Genomic DNA, 24,018 nt, shown 5'->3' with positions numbered 1-24,018 from the left:
GTCCGTCCTTCCGTCCGTACGAATGGTTTCCGGAGCATAACTCTAAAACCAGTAGAAATATTTCCACGAAACTTCATACACACATTGGTCTTATGGTGTAGTAGTGCCTTTTGCTATTTTAAGGTTTTCACTTTTTGTACTTTTTTCTGTAACCATGTAAACATTGCTGAAAATATCATATTTTGTACCAGGTTCGTTTCCGGAGCATAACTCTAAAACCAGAAGAGATATTTCTACGAAACTTCATAGACACATTGGTCTTATGGTCTAGTAGTGCCTTTTGCTATTTTAAGGTTTTCACTTTTTGTACTTTTTTCTGTAACCATGGAAACATTGCTGAAAATGGCAGATTTTTGTGCAAGAATCGTTTCTGGAGCACAACTCTAAAACCAGCAGAGATATTTCCATGAAACTTCATAGACACATTGTTCTTATGGTCTAATAGTGCCTTTTGCTATTTTTAGGTTTATTTTTTGCACTTTTTCCGTAACCATGGAAACATTGCTGAAAATATCATATTTTTGTAGCAGGTTCGTTTCCGCAGCATAACTGGAAAACCGGTTGAGATATATGCACGGAACTCCATAGGCACGTTAGTCTTATGGTCTAGTAGTGCCTTTTGCTATTTTAAGGTTTTCACTTTTTGTACTTTTTCTGTAACCATGGAAACATTGCTGAAAATGGCAGATTTTGCGTAAGAATAGTTTCTGGAGCACAACTCTAAAACCAGCAGAGATATTTCCACGAAACTTCATAGACACATTCTTTTTATGGTCTAGTTGTACCTTTTGCTATTTTTAGGTTTTCATTTTTAGCACTTTTTCCGTTACCATGGAAACATTGCTGAAAATATCATTGTAAATGGTAAATGTTACTTCGCAAAACTCCACCCATCTTTGTGTATATAGTCTAATATAAATGTCAAGGCTGTATACCTGATTCAACAATTGCAGCCCCGCTCTACTTGAATTATACACCATCTTTCTTTAGCTCAACTTCCTTTTTCTTGGTTTTTTTCATACACATAAGTCTCCACAATCAAACTTACTTCAGCTTTGATATCTCAATTGGCGGGGGATCTGAATGACTATGTCCTTGTTTTAGCTTTAAAATCCTACTCCTCCTTCATCCTTGGATGGATTTCATCCATATTTGGTGTGAAATATCATTTGGTATGGACATTAAAATTTTATATAAATGAGCCTGGTCCAACCCCTAGGGGCTGAGGGGTGGGGCCCCAAAAGGGCAAATTTCCTTAATTCTAGCTTTAAAATCCTACTCCTCTTTCATCCTTGAATTGATTTCATCCATATTTGGTGTGAAACATCATTGGGGAAGGACAATCATATTTTATATAAATGAGCCTGGTCAGACCCCTAGGGGCTGAGGGATGGGGCCCAAAAAAGGGCAAATTTTCTTAATTTTAGCTTTAAAATCCTACTCCTCCTTCATACTTCGATGGATTTCATCCATATTTGGTGTGAAACATCATTTGGTATGGACATTCAAATTTTATATAAATGAGCCTGGTCCGACCCCTAGGGGCTGAGGGGTGGGGCCCCAAAAGGGCAAATTTCCTTAATTTTAGCTTTAAAATCCTACTCCTCTTTCATCCTTGAATTGATTTCATCTATATTTGGTGTAAAATATCATTTGGTATGGACATTCATATTTTATATAAATGAGCCTGGTCCGACCCCTAGGGGCTGAGGGATGGGGCCCAAAAAAGGGCAAATTTTCTTAATTTTAGCTTTAAAATCCTACTCCTCCTTCATACTTCGATGGATTTCATCCATATTTGGTGTGAAATATCATTTGGTATAGACATTCATATTTTATATAAATGAGCCTGGTCCGACCCCTAGGGGCTGAGGGGTGGGGCCCCAAAAGGGCAAATTTTCTTAATTTTAGCTTTAAAATCCTACTCCTCTTTCATCCTTGAATTGATTTCATCTATATTTGGTGTAAAAAATTTGGTGTAAAAATAAATGAGATAGCTCCAACCCCTAGGGGCTGAGGGGTGGGGCCCCAAATGGGGAAATTTTCTTAATTTTAGCTTTAAAATCCTACTCCTCCTTCATCCTTGGATGGATTTCATCCATATTTGGTGTGAAACATCATCAAGGAAGGACAATTATATTTAATATAAATGAGCTTGGTCCGACCCCTAGGGGCTGAGGGGTTGGGCCCCAAAAGGGCAAATTTTCTTAATTTTAGCTTTAAAATCCTACTCCTCCTTCATCCTTGAATGGATTTCATCCATATTTGGTGTGAAACATCATTTGGGATGGACAATCATATTTTATATAAATGAGCCTGGTCTGACCCCTAGGGGCTGAGGGGTGGGGCCCCAAAAGGGGAAATTTTCTTAATTTAAGCTTTTAAATCCTACTCCTCCTTCATCCTTGGATGGATTTTATCCATATTTGGTGTGAAACATCATTGGGGAAGGACAATCATATTTTATATAAATGAGCCTGGTCCGACCCCTAGGGGCTGAGTTGTGGGGCCCCAAAAGGGCAAATTTACTTAATTTAAGCTTTAAAATCCTACTCCTCTTTCATCCTTGGATGGATTTCATCCATATTTGGTGTGAAACATCATTGGGGAAGGACAATCATATTTTATATAAATGAGCCTGGTCCGACCCCTAGGGGCTGAGGGGTGGGGCCCCAAAAGGGCAAATTTCCTTAATTCTAGCTTTAAAGTCCTACTCCTCTTTCATCCTTGAATTGATTTCATCTATATTTGGTGTAAAATATCATTTGGTATGGACATTCATATTTTATATAAATGAGCCTGGTCAGACCCCTAGGGGCTGAGGGATGGGGCCCAAAAAAGGGCAAATTTTCTTAATTTTAGCTTTAAAATCCTACTCCTCCTTCATACTTCGATGGATTTCATCCATATTTGGTGTGAAACATCATTTGGTATGGACATTCATATTTTATATAAATGAGCCTGGTCCGACCCCTAGGGGCTGAGGGGTGGGGCCCCAAAAGGGCAAATTTTCTTAATTTTAGCTTTAAAATCCTACTCCTCTTTCATCCTTGAATTGATTTCATCTATATTTGGTGTAAAAAATTTGGTGTAAAAATAAATGAGATAGCTCCAACCCCTAGGGGCTGAGGGGTGGGGCCCCAAATGGGGAAATTTTCTTAATTTTAGCTTTAAAATCCTTCTCCTCCTTCATCCTTGAATGGATTTCATCCATATTTGGTGTGAAACATCATTGGGGAAGGACAATCATATTTTATATAAATGAGCCTGGTCTGACCCCTAGGGGCTGAGGGGTGGGGCCCCAAAAGGGGAAATTTTCTTAATTTAAGCTTTTAAATCCTACTCCTCCTTCATCCTTGGATGGATTTCATCCATATTTGGTGTGAAACATCATTGGGGAAGGACAATCATATTTTATATAAATGAGCCTGGTCCGACCCCTAGGGGCTGAGTTGTGGGGCCCCAAAAGGGCAAATTTACTTAATTTAAGCTTTAAAATCCTACTCCTCTTTCATCCTTGGATGGATTTCATCCATATTTGGTGTGAAACATCATTGGGGAAGGACAATCATATTTTATATAAATGAGCCTGGTCCGACCCCTAGGGACTGAGGGGTGGGGCCCCAAAAGGGCAAATTTTCTTAATTATCCCCCGCCCAACGAAGTTGGTGGGGGATATACAAATGGGTTCCGTCCGTCCGTCCGTCCTTCCGTCCGTACGAATGGTTTCCGGAGCATAACTCTAAAACCAGTAGAAATATTTCCACGAAACTTCATACACACATTGGTCTTATGGTCTAGTAGTGCCTTTTGCTATTTTAAGGTTTTCACTTTTTGTACTTTTTTCTGTAACCATGTAAACATTGCTGAAAATATCATATTTTGTACCAGGTTCGTTTCCGGAGCATAACTCTAAAACCAGAAGAGATATTTCTACGAAACTTCATAGACACATTGGTCTTATGGTCTAGTAGTGCCTTTTGCTATTTTAAGGTTTTCACTTTTTGTACTTTTTTCTGTAACCATGGAAACATTGCTGAAAATGGCAGATTTTTGTGCAAGAATCGTTTCTGGAGCACAACTCTAAAACCAGCAGAGATATTTCCATGAAACTTCATAGACACATTGTTCTTATGGTCTAATAGTGCCTTTTGCTATTTTTAGGTTTTCATTTTTTGCACTTTTTCCGTAACCATGGAAACATTGCTGAAAATATCATATTTTTGTAGCAGGTTCGTTTCCGCAGCATAACTGGAAAACCGGTTGAGATATATGCACGGAACTCCATAGGCACGTTAGTCTTATGGTCTAGTAGTGCCTTTTGCTATTTTAAGGTTTTCACTTTTTGTACTTTTTCTGTAACCATGGAAACATTGCTGAAAATGGCAGATTTTGCGTAAGAATAGTTTCTGGAGCACAACTCTAAAACCAGCAGAGATATTTCCATGAAACTTCATAGACACATTCTTTTTATGGTCTAGTTGTACCTTTTGCTATTTTTAGGTTTTCATTTTTAGCACTTTTTCCGTTACCATGGAAACATTGCTGAAAATATCATGGTAAATGGTAAATGTTACTTTGCAAAACTCCACCCATCTTTGTGTATATAGTCTAATATAAATGTCAAGGCTGTATACCTGATTCAACAATTGCAGCCCCGCTCTACTTGAATTATACTCCATCTTTCTTTAGCTCAACTTCCTTTTTCCTGGTTTTTTTCATACACATAAGTCTCCACAATCAAACTTACTTCAGCTTTGATATCTCCATTGGCGGGGGATCTGAATGACTATGTCCTTGTTTTAGCTTTAAAATCCTACTCCTCCTTCATCCTTGGATGGATTTCATCCATATTTGGTGTGAAACATCATTTGGTATGGACATTCAAATTTTATATAAATGAGCCTGGTCCAACCCCTAGGGGCTGAGGGGTGGGGCCCCAAAAGGGCAAATTTCCTTAATTCTAGCTTTAAAATCCTACTCCTCTTTCATCCTTGAATTGATTTCATCTATATTTGGTGTAAAATATCATTGGGGAAGGACAATCATATTTTATATAAATGAGCCTGGTCAGACCCCTAGGGACTGAGGGATGGGGCCCAAAAAAGGGCAAATTTTCTTAATTTTAGCTTTAAAATCCTACTCCTCCTTCATACTTCAATGGATTTCATCCATATTTGGTGTGAAACATCATTTGGTATGGACATTTAAATTTTATATAAATGAGCCTGGTCCGACCCCTAGGGGCTGAGGGGTGGGGCCCCAAAAGGGCAAATTTCCTTAATTCTAGCTTTAAAGTCCTATTCCTCTTTCATCCTTGAATTGATTTCATCTATATTTGGTGTAAAATATCATTTGGTATGGGCATTCATATTTTATATAAATGAGCCTGGTCCGACCCCTAGGGGCTGAGGGATGGGGCCCAAAAAAGGGCAAATTTTCTTAATTTAAGCTTTAAAATCCTACTCCTCCTTCATACTTCGATGGATTTCATCCATATTTGGTGTGAAATATCATTTGGTATAGACATTCATATTTTATATAAATGAGCCTGGTCCGACCCCTAGGGGCTGAGGGGTGGGGCCCCAAAAGGGCAAATTTTCTTAATTTTAGCTTTAAAATCCTACTCCTCTTTCATCCTTGAATTGATTTCATCTATATTTGGTGTAAAATATCATGTGGGAAGGACAACCATATTTTATATAAATGAGATAGCTCCAACCCCAAGGGGCTGAGGGGTGGGGCCCCAAAAGGGCAAATTTTCTTACTTTTAGCTGGCCCAATGAAAATTGGTCTATAGGGTTTAGATTGATGCCAAACAACATGCAAACATTTTCGTAAAGATTTTGGTATTCCAAGATGGCCGCTGGTCATCTTCCTGTTTTCAGGTTTCAGTCTCCGATCTCAAGGAAAATTGGGGGGAACTTTAGGTGAGGATAATCATATTTTATAAAGGACAGAGCTAAGACCCATGGGGATAGTACGGCGGATGTCCAAAATGGGAGCTTTGCTGAAATTTGGCTTTAAAATCAGACTCCTCCTTATATTAAACTGTGAATGTGTTACAACCATATATGGATGAAGGGCTTCCAAGATTGTTCAACAAATGACATTTACCTATTTCAGAAACTTACATATTCAACTAAATAGTTCCTTGTATTGTTTATATTAATCGTTGACTAATACTTTATATTGTGACTTTGTTGTTTTGTGCAATGAGTCAGATGACCGTTAAGGCCCATGCATATGGGCCTCTTGTTTTCCGTCATCTCCTGAATTATAGCCTAGCTAGATCGCTTCATCGGACGAAGCGTAGTTTCAATATGGCGTCGCTAGACTGTACTCGACTGTACTCGCGGGCGTCGTTAAGTAAGGATATGAGGTACCTTCTTATCCCTACTAATTAAATCTTTGGTTATTTTGAGTCCAACTTTGAGAATTAAGCTAAAGTAATTCATATATATACCCCATTTAGTTGCAATGAATTTTAAGAAATCTGATAGAGCAACATTTTGAAAAACATCCAGTTACAAATGACAAAATCAGTTGCAAAACTCTATATGAATTTAAGGATGTATTCTTCTGAGGTTTCAGTCCCGTTGAAGGCTCGTTTCGACAAACATCAAAGAAGTTATGACATTTTCAAATACAACCTATCAATATCTGTAGCAAGTTGCCAGTTGCAAATTTTGTCAAAAAATTACATTTCTATTTTTAGTAGATTTTTTTAATATGGAGATTTTAAGAAATGGCCCGTTTGCAATTTGTGGCCATTTTGAAATTGTGTCTTTTTTCGCTTTGAGTATATATATGTAGGGCCACAGTTTTACCATTTTTTTTCCTGAAATTGTTTTTACTTAAATCATCACTGCGCCAACATTTTTAGGTCACCTGAGACGAAGTCTCAAGTGACCTATTCTAATCGCCTTTTGTCCGTTGTCGTCCGTCGTCCGTCGTGCGTCGTCCGTCGTCCGTTGTATGTCCGTAAACAATTTACATTTTCAACTTCTTCTCCAAAACTGCTGAAGCAATTTCAATGAAATTTTGCACAAACCTTCTAAGGCATAAGGCCAATCAAAATTGTGAATTATATGGTCCCCACCCCCCAGGGAGCTATGGGAGGGGCTAAAAGGGGTAAAATTGACTAAAATTTCAAAAATCTTCTTCTCCACTCACAGATGTGATGGAATTAAATACTCTTCATAGATAGAAAGGTCCTAAGGTCCTTTACAAAAATTGTGAATTATATGACCCTGGGGTCTCAGGTTTCCCCCTGGGGAGGGGGTTAAGTTTACTATAGTTTATATAGGGAAAACACATTTTTGAGTATTATTTGATCATTTGTAATAGGAAATGAGTCAAATATTGTCAGAATTATCAGTATGAGATGGCCATTGAATCCTATTAACCAATTTTCCATAACTGACCCCCAGTGGCCTTAGGGGCGGGGTCAAAAGGGGTCAAATAGGCTATAACTTCAAAAATCTTCTTCTGAAATCCTGGAAATGGTAGAATCACATACTCTTCGTAGATGGAAAGGTCTTGAGGTCCTTTACAAAAATTGTGAATTATATGACCCTGGGGTCTCAGGTTTCCCCCTGGGGAGGGGGTTAAGTTTACTATAGTTTATATAGGGAAAACACATTTTTGAGTATTATTTGATCATTTGTAATAGGAAATGAGTCAAATATTGTCAGAATTATCCGTATGAGATGGCCATTGAATCCTATTAACCAATTTTCCATAACTGACCCCCAGGGGCCTTAGGGGCGGGGTCAAAAGGGGTCAAATAGGCTATAACTTCAAAAATCTTCTTCTGAAATCCTGGAAATGGTAGAATCACATACTCTTCGTAGATGGAAAGGTCTTGAGGTCCTTTACAAAAATTGTGAATTATATGACCCTGGGGTCTCAGGTTTCCCCCTGGGGAGGGGGTTAAGTTTACTATAGTTTATATAGGGAAAACACATTTTTGAGTATTATTTGATCATTTGTAATAGGAAATGAGTCAAATATTGTCAGAATTATCCGTATGAGATGGCCATTGAATCCTATTAACCAATTTTCCATAACTGACCCCCAGGGGCCTTAGGGGTGGGGTCAAAAGGGGTCAAATAGGCTATAACTACAAAAATCTTCTTCTGAAATCCTGGAAATGGTAGAATCACATACTCATAGATGGAAAGGTCTTGAGGTCCTTTACAAAAATTGTGAATTATATGACCCTGGGGTCTCACGTTTCCCCCTGGGGAGGGGGTCAAGTTTACTAGGGAAAACACATTTATGAGCATTTTTTGCTCAATTTTCATAGGAAATGAGTCGAACTTGTTTAGAATTATTAGCCTGAGATAACATTTTAATATCATATCTATATTGGTCCTGGTCAACCCCCTCGGGGCAGAGGGGCGGGGCCAAAAGGGGCAAATAGGCTAAAACTTTAAAAATCTTCTTCTTAAATATTGGAAATGGTAGAATCAAATACTCTTCATAGATGGACAGGTCTTAAGGTGTTTTATGAAAATTGTGAATTATATGACCCATCACGTTTTCCCCCTGGGGAGGGGGTCAAGTTTACTATAGTTTATATAGGGGAAAACACATTTATGAGCATTTTTTGCTCAATTTTCATAGGAAATTAGTCAAACTTGTTTAGAATTATTAGCCTGAGATAACATTTAAATATTATATCTATATTGGTCCTGGTCAACCCCCTCAGGGCACAGGGGCGGGGCCAAAAGGGGCAAATAGGCTAAAACTTTAAAAATCTTCTTCTTAAATACTGGAAATGGTAGAATCAAATACTCGTCATAAAAAAGGCAGGTCTTAAGGTGTTTTATGAAAATTGTGAATTATATGACCCTTGGGTCTCAGGTTTCCCCCTGGGGAGGGGGGTAAGTTTACTGTAGTTTATAAAGGGAAAAGACATTTTTGAGCATTATTTAGTCATTATAATAGGAAATTAGTCAATTGTAGTCAGAATTATCCCTATGTGATGACCATTGAATCTTATTACCAAATTTTCTATGACTGATCCCAAGGGGCCTTAGGGGCGGGGCCAAAACGGGTCAAATAGGCTAAAACTTCAAAAATCTTCTTCTGAAATTCTGGAACTGGTAGAATCAAATACTCTGCATAGATTGAAAGGTCTTAAAGTCCTTTACAAAAATTGTGAATTTCATGGCCCTGGGGTCCCATGTTTCCCTCTGGGGAGGGGGTCAAGTTTACTTTAGTTTATATAGGAAAAAACACATTTATGAACATTATTTGCCTATTTTTCATAGGAAATTAGTCAAACTGGGTTAGAATTATTAGTCTGAGATAGCATTTTAACATCATATCCATATTGGTCCTGGCCGACCCCCAGGGGCCAGAGGGGTGGGGCCAAAAGGGGTCAAAATGGATAACATTTCAAAAATCTTTCTTCTGATTTCACAGATTTGATGGAACCAAATAATCTTCATAGATTAAAAAGTCAAATTTATAAAATCACTGACTGACTTCAAGGGCCTGATGGGCAAATATATAGTGTTTATATGCATGTCTTTGTTTCATTCTGTATCTGAACACAGGTGACCGTTAAGGCCCATGGGCCTCTTGTTAGCTGTATTGAGCTAATTATTGCTGTTACTCTTTACTTGCTTCGTGGTAAATAAAATATTGAACATTAATGTGTAAAGTTATACGCTTTTGTCACTTTACATTTAATGGTAATTTGAGCACTTTTATTTTTTACTCTAAAATATTGAAAATTAACAAATGTTCAAATTGGGCAAAAAAGTAAAAACACAGACCCCCTATTTTTCTGCCTGATTTAGAAAGACCAACCCTTTCGCTATTGCTATGCAAAATATTAACAAAAGTTTAATACCAGAACTTTTTCTGTAAAGGGTTAATTCTGGTCAAAATGGCTGAAAATAAGAGCACACAATTGATCAAATCTGGTATATTTTTAAAGAAGGCTACTAGAAAATGAATTCTAGAAACATTCATACATATCAAACACCTTATTAGAAAATTATGGCTTTAATCTCTATCTTATATGGTCAAAACGGCAAAATTCCCATAAAATCCAATATTTAGTCAACTAGGTATCTTTGAGTGACAAAAGCTCAAAAACGAGCACACAGACATATGTATTGTCTTCCATTTTCTTTTATGGTATGAACTCCTTTTTCCAAAAATCTATATGAGAAAAAATGTTTAATTAATATAAGAAAATTTTGACTTCTCAGCGGAATGCATCCTTAAATGTTACATGTAAATTTGAGGTTATCAGTATACATACTAATGTTTCCAATTTAGTGATAATTAAATTGTTATCTTCTGCTCGTCTTTTTTTCACAGGAAATTTATTAACATTATGATGAGGAAAGGGAAAAAGAAATTGGCACGGAATATAATGGAAGAGGTAATCCTGACTTTTATTATATGTTTATAATAAATATGTTTTATTGCATTACCTTCATGCTTCCCAAGATTTTTTTAATAAATATCAAAACATTACATATTGATTTCATGTGATATTCTTAGCTTCTTAGCACAACCTCCAAAGGAAATCAGCAATTCAGCATCTTCTGCATAAGTGATTTGCACTTAGATGTACTTAGATAATTAAGTCCTGAACTCATAACTTAACCGTGGGACTCACCAAAATTTTGAGAAACCACTGCAATATACTCTACTATATCTCTTTGTAATGGGACTCATCAAAATTTGAAAATTATTGTTCTGGAATTGTGTCTCAAAAAAATCTGCTGCATTAGCTATCAATTTTCTCTTTGTATTTGTAGACATTTAAGAAAGTGAAGATAATACAGTTAGAGAAGTATCACAAAGCAACAGAAAAAGAACGAGATGAAATAGAATTGGATCCAATCAAGGTGTTTCTTGAAGCGGTGGATAACTGTCGGCCCAATGTCCATACAACCAGAGTCGTACGAGGCGGGGTGTGGTATGAGGTAAGGTAGTGTTAATGAAATACCAGATAGGGGTCAGCCCTACTATTCATACAGTTTTGAATCCATATGGATGCTGCATACAAAATATGAGTGATATTCATTTAAACATTCACCCCGTGAGGATGTCACCAGTCAAGTTTTGTTGAATTCAAAATGGTGGTTTTCAGGAAGATTATGTGAATTGACAAAACCGTCAGACGCTACCACAGGGACTTGGCATGAATTTTCAACAAACGGTCAATATAAATCAATGATGGACCTCTGTTGGGGTCAATATGGTGTTATATTGCCTGAGTAGAATTAATAATGACAGAGGTGTAGCTCGAGGTCATTATTTGAAATTCTACAAGGGCAATATGATAAATATCACTCTCCACGTGACATTGTATTAGCCAATGAGAGTGGCGGAAAATTGGAGCATATCTAATATACATATGGATTATAGTATATGTTGACCGTTAGTTGGAAATTTGTGCCAAGTCCTTGTGGATGCTACTGTATGGTATGACTTTTGCCAAGTCCTTGTGGATGCTACTGTATGGTATGAGCTCCTTTAATTTTATACCAGGTGAGCTAAAAATCAGTCAAAGCAAACCATTTAAAAAATGTCAGACATACTAACGTAGCTTACCTGGTAATAAAATCTAACACAGGCCATTCACTTTTCAGGTTCCCATAGCTTGTGACCCTAACAGACAAATGTACAAAGCAGTGACCTTCCTAGTTAATAGTGCTAAGGAGAAGGACAGAACAATTCGCTTCTCCGATATGCTCGCCAGAGAACTTATAGCTGCTAGTAACAATGAGGCAAGTAGAACTTCTAAGCATTTAATTTTCTTACGCTTTTCTGATACAAATCAAATCATTTACACATTACTGTATTACATGGTGTTTCTTGAATTTTCTTGAATTGTAGGACTTACATTAAAGAAAATACTACAGTGATAAAATTGGGGTACTACTATCACAAAAACTTTCTATTTTTATTTGGAATCAAAGACATTAACAATTTAAAATACACATGATGAACATTTGAAAAAATCAATAGCTGTTGCATTGGTGGCAAACTTCATCATGCTTGTTCACAATTTGATGTCAACAATGTCCCCGAAATCTACCAGTATATACAATTGTCCTCTAATTCACCCCAACAGGTCTTTGTTTGAAGAAATGACAACATTGCATTCTTTGGACCACATACTTAATACGAGCCCTCACAGCCTTTCTGTAGTATGGGTTTCTTTAGTATTCGTTCGTGTGGCTTTCCTAAGATTTGATACATATGCCGGATAGTAATGCTAATGCGTTGTGTATTCGTGGAAAAGAAATGCTGAATGTTTTTATTTTCAATTTTAGGGTAAAAGTGTAAAGAAGAAACAGGAGCTATTGAAGCGTTGTGATGACAACAAAGCATATTCCTCCTTCAGATTTAGATAATAAAGTCAGCTTTTGTGTATTACTTTGTAAATAAATATTGATCTGTGTTTGTTTAGACTTGATGTGCTCCTTCAGACTACCCACTAAAACCACATAATTGCAAAAGAAAACATTAATGACCTCCATATTTTAGTGGTAGTGTTTGCTTCAATACAGTTGTTTGGTTGTTATAAAGTTCTCTCGACTAGCTCAAATCGAAATAGTTGTGAAGCTGTCATGGTAACCGAAGAAGGTTATGTCTCTATAGTACATCTAGTCACTGCAATTTGACTGAATGGGGTAAAAAGTTGTGCTGTAGACAATGGCATCCCAATTTTTAATGGTTCAGTATGTGATGATGTTGTCGTCAGGGTGCCAAAAGTTGAGACGCTTCCATCATGCCTGCCTCTCTAAGCGCCCTTTCCAAGTCTCTACTGTTTGTCTGACCTCCGGATCTCTCTCTATATTTCATCAAGATCAGTGTTGCCTGTAATTGAAAATAGAATGTTTTAGTTATCTAACCATGCAGTAATGTTAAAAATATGTATAGCACATCATGGGACTGGAGTTGAAATATGCGAAATGCACCAGCAGCTTTAGATACTGTTGTGTCATTTTATACGTACACGTATGGCGACAAGTGTAATGTAGTTTTCTGATACATACAGCAACTCCCGACATCTGTTTTATGTATGAATTGATTAGCAAGAGAGACTTACCAGGTGTTTGTTGTCCCGGGATTTACTCTTCAACTCATCATAATCTTCCTTGGTGAGACCTAGTTTGTTACTCAGCCTTTCTAGGTCCTTGGTGTGTATCTTGTCTGCAAGGTTTTTGATTGTACGATCTGAGGGGGTAGCTCGTCCCGTCGACAGACCACCAATAAATGTGCTTGGGGACGGGGAAGGTGCAGCACTGGATTCTCCACTGGCCAAGGCAACGTCCATCTGGAACTGTTCAACGACAAAACAAAGCACGGTATTAATGAATTCCAATCTGGGATCAGTTTCACTAATATTCAGAAAAAGCTTTCACTTGGTCCACAGAAAAGCATTAAAAGTTTTTCTCTGAGGTCCAGCATTTTAACTAAAAAATGGAACTAGACCATTTATCACAGAGATTAGTGCACGGAAAGCGGAAAGAAGTCAAGAATTTAACAAGAGGCCCATGGGCCTTAACGGTCACCTGTGTTCAGATACAGAATGAAACAAAGACATGCATATAAACACTATATATTTGCCCATCAGGCCCTTGAAGTCAGTCAGTGATTTTATAAATTTGACTTTTTAATCTATGAAGATTATTTGGTTCCATCAAATCTGTGAAATCAGAAGAAAGATTTTTGAAATGTTATCCATTTTGACCCCTTTTGGCCCCACCCCTCTGGCCCCTGGGGGTCGGCCAGGACCAATATGGATATGATGTTAAAATGCTATCTCAGACTAATAATTCTAACCCAGTTTGACTAATTTCCTATGAAAAATAGGCAAATAATGTTCATAAATGTGTTTTTCCTATATAAACTAAAGTAAACTTGACCCCCTCCCCAGAGGGAAACATGGGACCCCAGGGCCATGAAATTCACAATTTTTGTAAAGGACTTTAAGACCTTTCAATCTATGCAGAGTATTTGATTCTACCAGTTCCAGAATTTCAGAAGAAGATTTTTGAAGTTTTAGCCTATTTGACCCGTTTTGGCCCCGCCCCTAAGGCCCCTTGGGATCAGTCATAGAAAATTTGGTAATAAGATTCAATGGTCATCACATAGGGATAATTCTGACTACAATTGACTAATTTCCTATTATAATGACTAAATAATGCTCACAAATGTCTTTTCCCTTTATAAACTACAGTAAACTTACCCCCCTCCCCAGGGGGAAACCTGAGACCCAAGGGTTATATAATTCAGAATTTTCATAAAACACCTTAAGACCTGCCTTTTTAGGTCATCTGACCGAAGGTCAGGATGACCTATTGTCATCGTGTTTTGTCCGTCGTCGTGCGCCGTCCGCCGTGCGCCGTGCGCCGTCCGCCGTCCGCCGTCCGCCGTGCGTCGTGCGTAAGACTATTTATACAAAAGCCTACTCCTCCTTCATCCTTGGATGGATTTCATCCATATTTGGTTTGAAACATCATTGGGGAAGGACAATCATATTTTATATAAAAGAGCCTTGTCCGACCCCTAGGGGCTGAGGGGTGGGGCCCCAAAAAGGCAAATTTTCTTAATTTAAGCTTTAAAATCCTACTCCTCCTTCATCCTTGGGTTGATTTCATCCATATTTGGTGTGAAGCTTCATTAGGGAAGGACAATTATATTTTATATAAATGAGCTTGGTCTGACCCCTAGGGTCAGAGGGGCGGGGCCCAAAAAGGGCAAATTTTCTTAATTTTAGCTCTAAAATCCTACTCCTTCTTCATCCTTGGATGGATTTCATCTATATTTAGTGTGAAACATTATTTGGGAAAGGCAATCATATTTTATATAAATGAGCCTGGTCCGACCCCTAGGGGCTGAGGGGTGGAGCCCCGAAATGGGCAAATTTTCTTAATTTTAGCTTTAAAATCCTACTCCTCCTTCATCCTTGGATGGATTTCATCCATATTTGGTTTGAAACATCATTTGGGAAGGACAATCATATTTTATATAAAAGAGCCTGGTCCGACCCCTAGTGGCTGAGAGGTGGGGCCCCAAAAGGCAAATTTTCTTAATTTAAGATTTAAAATCCTACTCCTCCTTCATCCTTGGGTTGATTTCATCAATATTTGGTGTGAAGCTTCATTAGGGAAGGACAATTATATTTTATATAAATGAGCTTGGTCCGACCCCTAGGGTCAGAGGGGCGGGGCCCCAAAAGGGCAAATTTTCTTAATTTTAGCTCTTAAATCCTACTCCTTCTTCATCCTTGGATGGATTTCACCTATATTTAGTGTGAAACATTATTTGGGAAGGGTTATCATATTATATATAAATGAGCCTGGTCCGACACCTAGGGGCTGAGGGGTGGGGCCCCAAAAAGGCAAATTTTCTTAATTTTAGCTTTGAAATCCTACTCCTCCTTCATGCTTGGATTGATTTCATCCATATTTGGTGTGAAACATCATTGGGGACGGACAATCATATTTTATATAAATGAGCGTGGTCCAACCCCTAGGGGCTGAGGGGTGGGGCCCCCCAAAGGGCATATTTGCTTAAGTTAGCTTTAAAATCCTACTCCTCCTTCATCCTTGGATGGATTTCATCTATATTTAGTGTAAAACATTATTGCGGAAGGATAATCATATTTGATGTAAATGCATGAGCATGGTCCAACCCCTAGGGGCTGAGGGTGGGGCCCCAAATGGGCAAATTTTCTTAATTTTAGCTTTAAAATCCTACTCCTCCTCCATCCTTGGATGAATTTTATCTATATTTGGTGTGAAACATCATTGGGGAAACACAATTATATTTTATATAAATGAGTCTGGTCTGAACCCTGGGAACTGAGGGGTGGGGCCCCAAAAGGGCAAATTTTCTTAATTTTAGCTGGCCCACTTCCTGTTTTAAGGTTTCAGTCTCCGATCTCAATGAAAATTGGTCTATAGGGGTTTTAATTGATGCCGAACAACATGCAAACATTTTCGTAAAGATTTTGGTATTCCAAGATGGCCGCTGGCCCACTTCCTGTTTTAAGGTTTCAGTCTCCGAACTCAATGAAAATTAGTCTATAGGGGTTTTAATTGATGCCGAATACCATGCAAACATTTTCGTAAAGATTTTGGTATTCCAAGATGGCCACTGGCCCACTTCCTATTTTAAGGTTTCAGTCTCCGATCTCAATGAAAATTGGTCTATAGGGGTTTTAATTGATGCCCGAACAACATGCAAACATAATTGTAAAGATTTTGTTATTCCAAGATGGCCGCTGGCCCACTTCCTGTTTTAAAGTTTCAGTCTCCGACCTCAATGAAAATGAAAATTGGTCTATAGGGGTTTTAGTTGATTCAGAAGGGGGAACTTTAGGTAAGGACAATCATATTTTATAAAGGACCAAGGTAAGACCCATGGGGATAGTATGGCCGAGGTCCAAAATGGGAGCTTTGCTGAAATTTGGCTTTTAAATCTGACTCCTCCTTATATTAATCCTTGAATGGGTTTTGACCATATTTGGATGAAGGGCTACCAAGTTTGTTCAACAAATGACATTTACCTTTTTCAGAAACTTACATATTCAACTAAGGAGTTCCTTGTATTGTTTATATTAATCGTTAACCAATACTTTATACTGTGACTTTGTTGTTTTGTGCCATGAGTCAGATGACCGTTAAGGCCCATGGGCCTCTTGTTTATGACGAGTATTTGATTCTACCATTTCCAGTATTTAAGAAGAAGATTTTTAAAGTTTTAGCCTATTTGCCCCTTTTGGCCCCGCCCCTGTGCCCTGAGGGGGTTGACCAGGACCAATATAGATATAATATTTAAATGTTATCTCAGGCTAATAATTCTGAACAAGTTTGACTCATTTCCTATGAAAATTGAGCAAAAAATGCTCATAAATGTGTTTTCCCTATATAAACTATAGTAAACTTGACCCCCTCCCCAGGGGGAAAACGTGATGGGTCATATAATTCACAATTTTCATAAAACACCTTAAGACCTGTCCATCTAAGAAGAGTATTTGGTTCTACCATTTCCAGTATTTAAGAAGAAAATTTTTAAAGTTTTAGCCTATTTGCCCCTTTTGGCCCCGCCCCTCTGCCCGAGGGGGTTGACCAGGACCAATATAGATATGATATTAAAATGTTATCTCAGGCTAATAATTCTAAACAAGTTCGACTCATTTCCTATGAAAATTGAGCAAAAAATGCTCATAAATGTGTTTTCCCTCGTAAACTTGACCCCCTCCCCAGGGGGAAACATGAGACCCCAGGGTCATATAATTCACAATTTTTGTAAAGGACCTCAAGACCTTTCCATCTATGAGTATGTGATTCTACCATTTCCAGGATTTCAGAAGAAGATTTTTGTAGTTATAGCCTATTTGACCCCACCCCTAAGGCCCCTGGGGGTCAGTTATGGAAAATTGGTTAATAGGATTCAATGGCCATCTCATACGGATAATTCTGACAATATTTGACTCATTTCCTATTACAAATGATCAAATAATACTCAAAAATGTGTTTTCCCTATATAAACTATAGTAAACTTAACCCCCTCCCCAGGGGGAAACCTGAGACCCCAGGGTCATATAATTCACAATTTTTGTAAAGGACCTCAAGACCTTTCCATCTACGAAGAGTATGTGATTCTACCATTTCCAGGATTTCAGAAGAAGATTTTTGAAGTTATAGCCTATTTGACCCCTTTTGACCCCGCCCCTAAGGCCCCTGGGGGTCAGTTATGGAAAATTGGTTAATAGGATTCAATGGCCATCTCATACGGATAATTCTGACAATATTTGACTCATTTCCTATTACAAATGATCAAATAATACTCAAAAATGTGTTTTCCCTATATAAACTATAGTAAACTTAACCCCCTCCCCAGGGGGAAACCTGAGACCCCAGGGTCATATAATTCACAATTTTTGTAAAGGACCTTAGGACCTTTCTATCTATGAAGAGTATTTAATTCCATCACATCTGTGAGTGGAGAAGAAGATTTTTGAAATTTTAGTCAATTTTACCCCTTTTAGCCCCTCCCATAGCTCCCTGGGGGGTGGGGACCATATAATTCACAATTTTGATTGGCCTTATGCCTTAGAAGGTTTGTGCAAAATTTCATTGAAATTGCTTCAGCAGTTTTGGAGAAGAAGTTGAAAATGTAAATTGTTTACGGACATACGACGGACGACGCACGACGCACGACGCACGACGCACGACGCACGACGGACGACGGACGACGACGGACAAAAGGCGATTAGAATAGGTCACTTGAGACTTCGTCTCAGGTGACCTAAAAACAGAAATAATGCAAGTTTAAGTATATTATAGTACATGTTTTATGGGAGGGATAGTTATTATAAGTGATTATAATGCTTACTTCAGGTAAGTCTTCGTAGAGACGTTCTCTCATATAATTTGGCAGAACTTCGAACTCTAGAACTTGCTGGAGCACTTCCTCAGGTATTGCTCTCCTTATTCCCTCAACGAATTCTCTTTCACTAAAGTTACCTGCAATTTAGAGGATGACGAACGCCAATTACTCTTAACCTATGTAATGTTTATACTTTAATAGTTAAGCCAGTGTAAGGTATGTCACGGATCAATATAAATATCATTTGTGACAAAGAACATTGCTTGGTTTATAGATTTATCTTCATACTCCATGTTTCAAAATTTGACTTACCGTTTTTGTCCGAATCCATTTGATTGAAAACGACGTCTGCAATTCCAGGTATTGCCTGTCAAGAAAATTATTTAAAAAATAATCAAAGGCGACCTGGAAGGGAAAATAATACCCTTAAAAGCAGGCATTGAAACGGATGATTTGGATCATCAGCTATTTTAACATCAATTGTTTACGAATTGAACATGAATAAGAACACCTTCGATATTATAGGAGTTACTATCACTTTCATTATATCCCCCCCTGAACTATGCCATAGCAGAACTGAAGCAATTCAGCAGAAAACAATCGACCAATTACAGGCCTACAGAGACTTTCTTTGAAGATAACATAGTGACACCCAACTTCAAAGCCACACAGTTACCGTTATTCGATTATACATCAAAGGGCCAAACTACCTGCCGCATCTGTTGTGTCACACAGTTTTGCTATGACACTGACCAGGGGTGGGTATACCGACAGTGGTAAACTAGTAACACCTGGAGTATCCAGGGTGCGATAAAAAAATTAATTTCATACCTTTTTATCTTCTGGGTTAGAATATACCAGTTCCAATATCTTGATAAAATTTGCCCGTGTTATATTCTTTGCACTACCCAAAAGGTTGAAGATAGCTGGAATGGATCACAAAAACGCTAAAATACCAAAATCACATTACGATTACACATATTATAATTCATGTGTCGCCTGTTTCGCTTTGCCAATTACTTTAGTATCTGTCTTAAACACAAGACAAAATGTTCTTTTCCTGTCTGAATGAAATTAAATAGTATCATGTGTAAATGTATTCGTAAAAAAAGCTGAAAAACGATACACAAAAACTGTCACTGATGTGTGATGCATTTAATTATTTTACAAAACCAGTGTATTGTGACATGGTTACACAAAATTTTAGCAAAATAATATATGCACTTCTATACATGGTCCCCAATATTGCTGAAAAATTTCATTGAAATTGACCCAGTAGTTTAGTTGAATATTTTTTTTCTTCGCTGACAACCTGATTTCAGTATACCCCTCTAACAAAATCTGACAAAAGTTACTTTATATACATATGTTTTGATTCATCCTTTGGACCATCTGACCTAAATGCAGAACATTAATTTGGATTTTTTTTCTAAGCACTGAAACGCGAGCATATCTTTTGGCTAAAAAAACAGAACCCTAAAAGATATAACAGAAAATGTAAAATGCATTACATATACATATCACCACGTAGCATAAGTTTAAATGCTCATTGTACGTTGTCAGAAACTAAACCTTAAGCAAAACTGAGTAAAGTTTGTGATAAAACTAAAATATGAAATGTTTACCTGCCTATATGTGTTGGTTATCTATGTTATCTATTGCATTTAAATAAAAAATGTGTATGTTCTCCCTTTGATGATGAAAACCACAGATACACCGGGTACATCTATATTTCAAATTGTGCTGGCCTAGTTCTTTTACAGAAATACTTGAACAGAAGACACAAGCGTCACAAACATTAAACCACAAAGCAATGTATGAGTATAAAACGTTTCTAACCACATAGTTGAAAGGCCAATTCTCACCGCACAGACGCACACTACCTCAAAACATACCCTTAGAAGTAATTCATGATATAGGTAGATTGTTCCTGGTCAATGTCCCTAGTAATACAAACCTATCAGCTTGGTTTCTGTATCTCCAGCTTCACACCACTTCATTCCCCGTAGAAAGTTCTCAAATGTCAACTTCTTCTTACTGGACAGGAACATCTTTAGGATCTGCAGTAAATTAAACAGATAAAGTAAACGTACTTGGCGCAATCAGATTTGTGTTGTTAATGATTTTTTTTTTAATTTTTTGTTGTTTACTGGTCGCGTAATGTTGAAATATCTGTCCAAGAAATGCAGATCCTTATACTTAATTTCAACCGACTATTTCTTTTAAAGTTAATATTCCGATAAAACAAATCTTAACAAAAAAGTTTTTTAGCATTTTTAATTGATTCACAGAACAGCTGGCTCCAATTTGTCGGGAAATGTTGTCAACTTCAGAAAGTACACAAAATATAGTTTCACAATAACACGATCTTTATCATTCCATTAATGCAATATTTCTCAAACATTTGATTTTCTGTAATATAATTTAAGATTGCTAATACATTCAAATTATTACTATTGAAGAATTAAATATACAGAAACAATTGGCCAAATCTGATGCGCATTAACACTAATATAGCAAAGAGAAAACGGAAATGTAAATATTATCCGTTAATCTGTACGTATTAATTCGATAGCTATAATGTGATGCTCACCCCCTTGACAAAGGCATCATGTCTGACAGTCTGTACAATGCTTTCGGTAATTATCCCATCCTTGTTACAACCCAGCTGACGAAACCTGTACCACAGTCTCTCAGTCTCTGCTATGCTCACTGAAACACATATGTACAGCAAACATTATTTTTTTTAAGAACAAATGCGTATATTACTATTATCAATTGAAAAGAAATTGATCACTACTTAAAACATGCAGTTTTAACTTACCAGGCATTTTGGGCTCAGATTAAAATGGTATATTTATTTATTAGCCACGTTAACTTACACAGTATAGAAGGGTGGTTAAGGTGCATATCCTTATTTTTCATGCTTATTTGACATTTTATGATATTTTCAATGGACGAGAAATTAGGAATAAAATAGAAGAAACAGAAACATATCAAGTCTCCTCTTCTATAATAGAAGATCACCGAAAGATTCTGTCAGTGTAAGATGTATTAAAGAATGATTTAAAAAGTAAAGTCCACCATTGAGATGATAACATACGATCTGTTGCTATTGCATGTGTTGTTATCCAGTTAGCGTCTGTAGATTTGATTTTGTCTTTCACAACCAGGCATTCTGAATCAGGGAGAAATATGTTACTGTATACGGAACCCATAACTGAAAACAGGATAAAACGGGATCACATAACAATATATTGTGTAAATGTGCAGAACTCATTACTGAAAACAGAATGTACTATACTATCTAATGTATCTAAACACAACATATACATGTAGTTATAAAACACAATCTCAAAATTATAATATTATCATAATATATTCAATCACTGAAGGAATTGTTTGGATAAAATGAAAATCAAGAAACTGTGTGAAATTCAAAGTAATTTTAGTCACATTATTTTGGTTAGACCTTAAGTTATACTATTAATATGTACAGACCTTAAATATGATTCCAGTAAACAAATTACCTAATGTAATCCTTGCACATTCCTCGTGAACCTAATAGTGAAAATCACTGTTAATGATTCTAGTACCACTTACAGATAACGCGCTACAATCACATGGTCTACCACCACGTTTTGTGTCGAGACCTGTATGTTTAAGTGCAGTTTTGTTTTAGAACAACGGTAAGAAAGGTATAGTATTAGTTGTTTTTATAAAATTCATTACTAATAAATGTGACATGATTTTTCTAAACTTAATATTTCATTTACATGCAATATCATGATATCATATTGTATCATGCACAAGTACCTACTGGAATGACTTTATATCTAACTGTTTACCTTTTGATATAAGAACTGAACCTTCGGTAGAGCTGTTGTTAAGTTGATTAGGCGGTTAACAGTGTGATTAAATGTTTGACGGGTAATCTATATTAGACATGACTCCACCAGAACCCTTGGTAGTGTTGTGTACGTCGATATCGCAGTTCCGTGTGTACGAACTCTTTGTCGTAATCGTTCCCCACCAAGTATTCCAAAGAGAAGCGCGCCTGATAACATCGGATTGTAAATACCCGATCATGATAGGTTTCCAATGTCAAACAAGCCTTAACGGTTCTCCTTAAGTATAATGTACCAAGTGGAGTTATCCCATTGGACTATATTTAAAACTGATGAAAAAGAGAAATAATACAGTTTCTCTGAAGTAAATACCGTATAAAACGCTTTCATTTACGATGTCAAATAAACTGGCCACCAGTCTTTAGAATATATAAAACATCACTAAAAGTTGAGTTGATATTATCAAACTAAGGGGAAATAATCTAGTATCAGAATTCTGCTGAGAAAATTTTATCAATAACTGGGGTCTGGTGGCCAATATAGGTTTAACGAGAAACATCCTTTCTGACTTCCTACCATTTGATGTACAAAGTAGTTTCATAATATGGTATGGTGCCCCATGAATTCTTTTGATGACAAAGTGACCGATTCATTCAACAGAGGTACTCGGGGTTATCATTCCAAATGGTAATTATTATTTGGTATCGACCAGAATATATGATAATGTTTTAGTATTTTTTAGAGAAATAAATCGCAAAACGCAAGCACTGGTAGAAATTTTCCTTGAATCTACACCATAGAAATATGCGCTTTTAATTATGTCAAGGAATCTCTGAATCAAGGATTTAGGTGATCTCATCCACCTCCTTGTTCCGAATTACAAGTAGGCTGTTGTTTTTTATACTCTATTTCTTTTGTTGTTTTCACAATCCTTTCATTGAGACTTTTGCATTGTGACTAACGATTTGACCTTGATTTGTATGGTGGGTATCATTCGATGACCAGACGACGCCTTCTCTTCCTGAACACACGATCTTGAACTCAAGGCGTGATTATGATGTTGGTATACGTTTTTTTTCTTTACTAAATTGAACGTTAACTTTGCAAGAGATAATGTATACAATTAATTTACTCAAAGTAAACTGTTTAAATAGTAACTTGCACAAGCTGATCAATATTACTTCACCTATACGATATTGGTTCGTTCACCCTGGTACCAGGACTATATTAATTATCAATATATTTCTATTTGAACACACGTTTATCTCATATATGATTTATCTATCAATATATTATCCGAATTTGTCCTATATTAAGCAAAATTATGAACCAGACCAATCATGTTGGTATAAAAGTTACTCTTTAGGAAAACTAGATGCAAGAAGCCACTGAAAACCGTTTGCTTGATACCCTTGAGAAGTACTAGTAACAAATGGACTTTTCATTCGCGGCTTCTGATCCATTATGAAGAATGTTATATTTTTATCATTTACAGCTTCATTCAAGATAATATCTTATACCGTCAAAGCTTCAGCCTACAGCAGTTCGTATGTACCATACTTAGAGTCCGGGAACAGCAATATCTTCAAATCGACCACTACAAATAATCTTGGTAGGGCAAATTAGCACGGACCTTTATCCCTTAATTATCCAGAATTACACGATTTTAATGCATTTCTATATGTGTAGCCTAATTTGCTTTGCCAAAGAAATTGGTAATTAACACAGCCCAAAATATGTGTTTTCACTGTATTGCTACCAGTCGGATTATGCAGTGTTGATT

At 37.0% G+C, this 24,018-nt stretch overlaps 2 protein-coding genes across 5 annotated transcripts in view; one reads left to right on the top strand and one right to left on the bottom strand.

Annotated features, from left to right (window-relative positions):
• Positions 1-12,444, top strand: part of LOC138323470 (small ribosomal subunit protein uS7m-like) — a 19,537-nt gene extending 7,093 nt beyond the window's left edge. The window contains exons 3-6 of the mRNA XM_069268114.1: positions 10,345-10,408; positions 10,791-10,958; positions 11,628-11,765; positions 12,315-12,444. Of these exons, the coding sequence (XP_069124215.1) occupies positions 10,345-10,408; positions 10,791-10,958; positions 11,628-11,765; positions 12,315-12,395 (451 nt within the window). The 3' untranslated portion in view covers positions 12,396-12,444. The remainder of the gene's footprint in view (positions 1-10,344; positions 10,409-10,790; positions 10,959-11,627; positions 11,766-12,314) is intronic.
• On the bottom strand, positions 11,771-24,018 carry LOC138323469 (uncharacterized). 4 transcript variants are annotated; one of them, XM_069268111.1, is made up of 9 exons: positions 22,236-24,018; positions 21,491-21,607; positions 20,981-21,099; positions 20,345-20,447; positions 19,219-19,313; positions 18,700-18,754; positions 18,394-18,524; positions 13,094-13,327; positions 11,771-12,861 (listed from the first exon to the last, which is right to left on the bottom strand). In XM_069268111.1, exons 2-9 carry the CDS (start codon positions 21,603-21,605, stop codon positions 12,742-12,744), a joined length of 972 nt encoding a protein of 323 aa, XP_069124212.1. In that variant the 5' UTR covers positions 21,606-21,607; positions 22,236-24,018; the 3' UTR covers positions 11,771-12,741. The 4 variants fall into 4 exon arrangements, with proteins under 4 accessions (XP_069124212.1, XP_069124213.1, XP_069124211.1 ...); XM_069268112.1 differs by lacking the exon at positions 22,236-24,018 and adding an exon at positions 21,889-22,150; XM_069268110.1 differs by lacking the exon at positions 22,236-24,018 and adding an exon at positions 21,918-22,148.

This window comes from Argopecten irradians, chromosome 5 (genome assembly GCF_041381155.1).
Source record: "Argopecten irradians isolate NY chromosome 5, Ai_NY, whole genome shotgun sequence".
Classification (NCBI taxonomy): Eukaryota; Metazoa; Mollusca; class Bivalvia; order Pectinida; family Pectinidae; genus Argopecten; species Argopecten irradians.
Note: the sequence above shows the minus strand (reverse complement) of the source record. Positions and strands in the feature narration are given on the sequence as shown.

Coding starts and splice junctions, on each gene's coding strand:
- LOC138323469 (XM_069268111.1), bottom strand. CDS start 21,605: ATGGGTTCCGTATACAGTAACATATTTCTCCCTGATTCAGAATGCCTG. Junction 18,525..18,699: donor AATGGATTCGGACAAAAACG/GTAAGTCAAATT, acceptor TCTAAATTGCAG/GTAACTTTAGTGAAAGAGAA. Junction 12,862..13,093: donor CCCGGGACAACAAACACCTG/GTAAGTCTCTCT, acceptor TTTCAATTACAG/GCAACACTGATCTTGATGAA.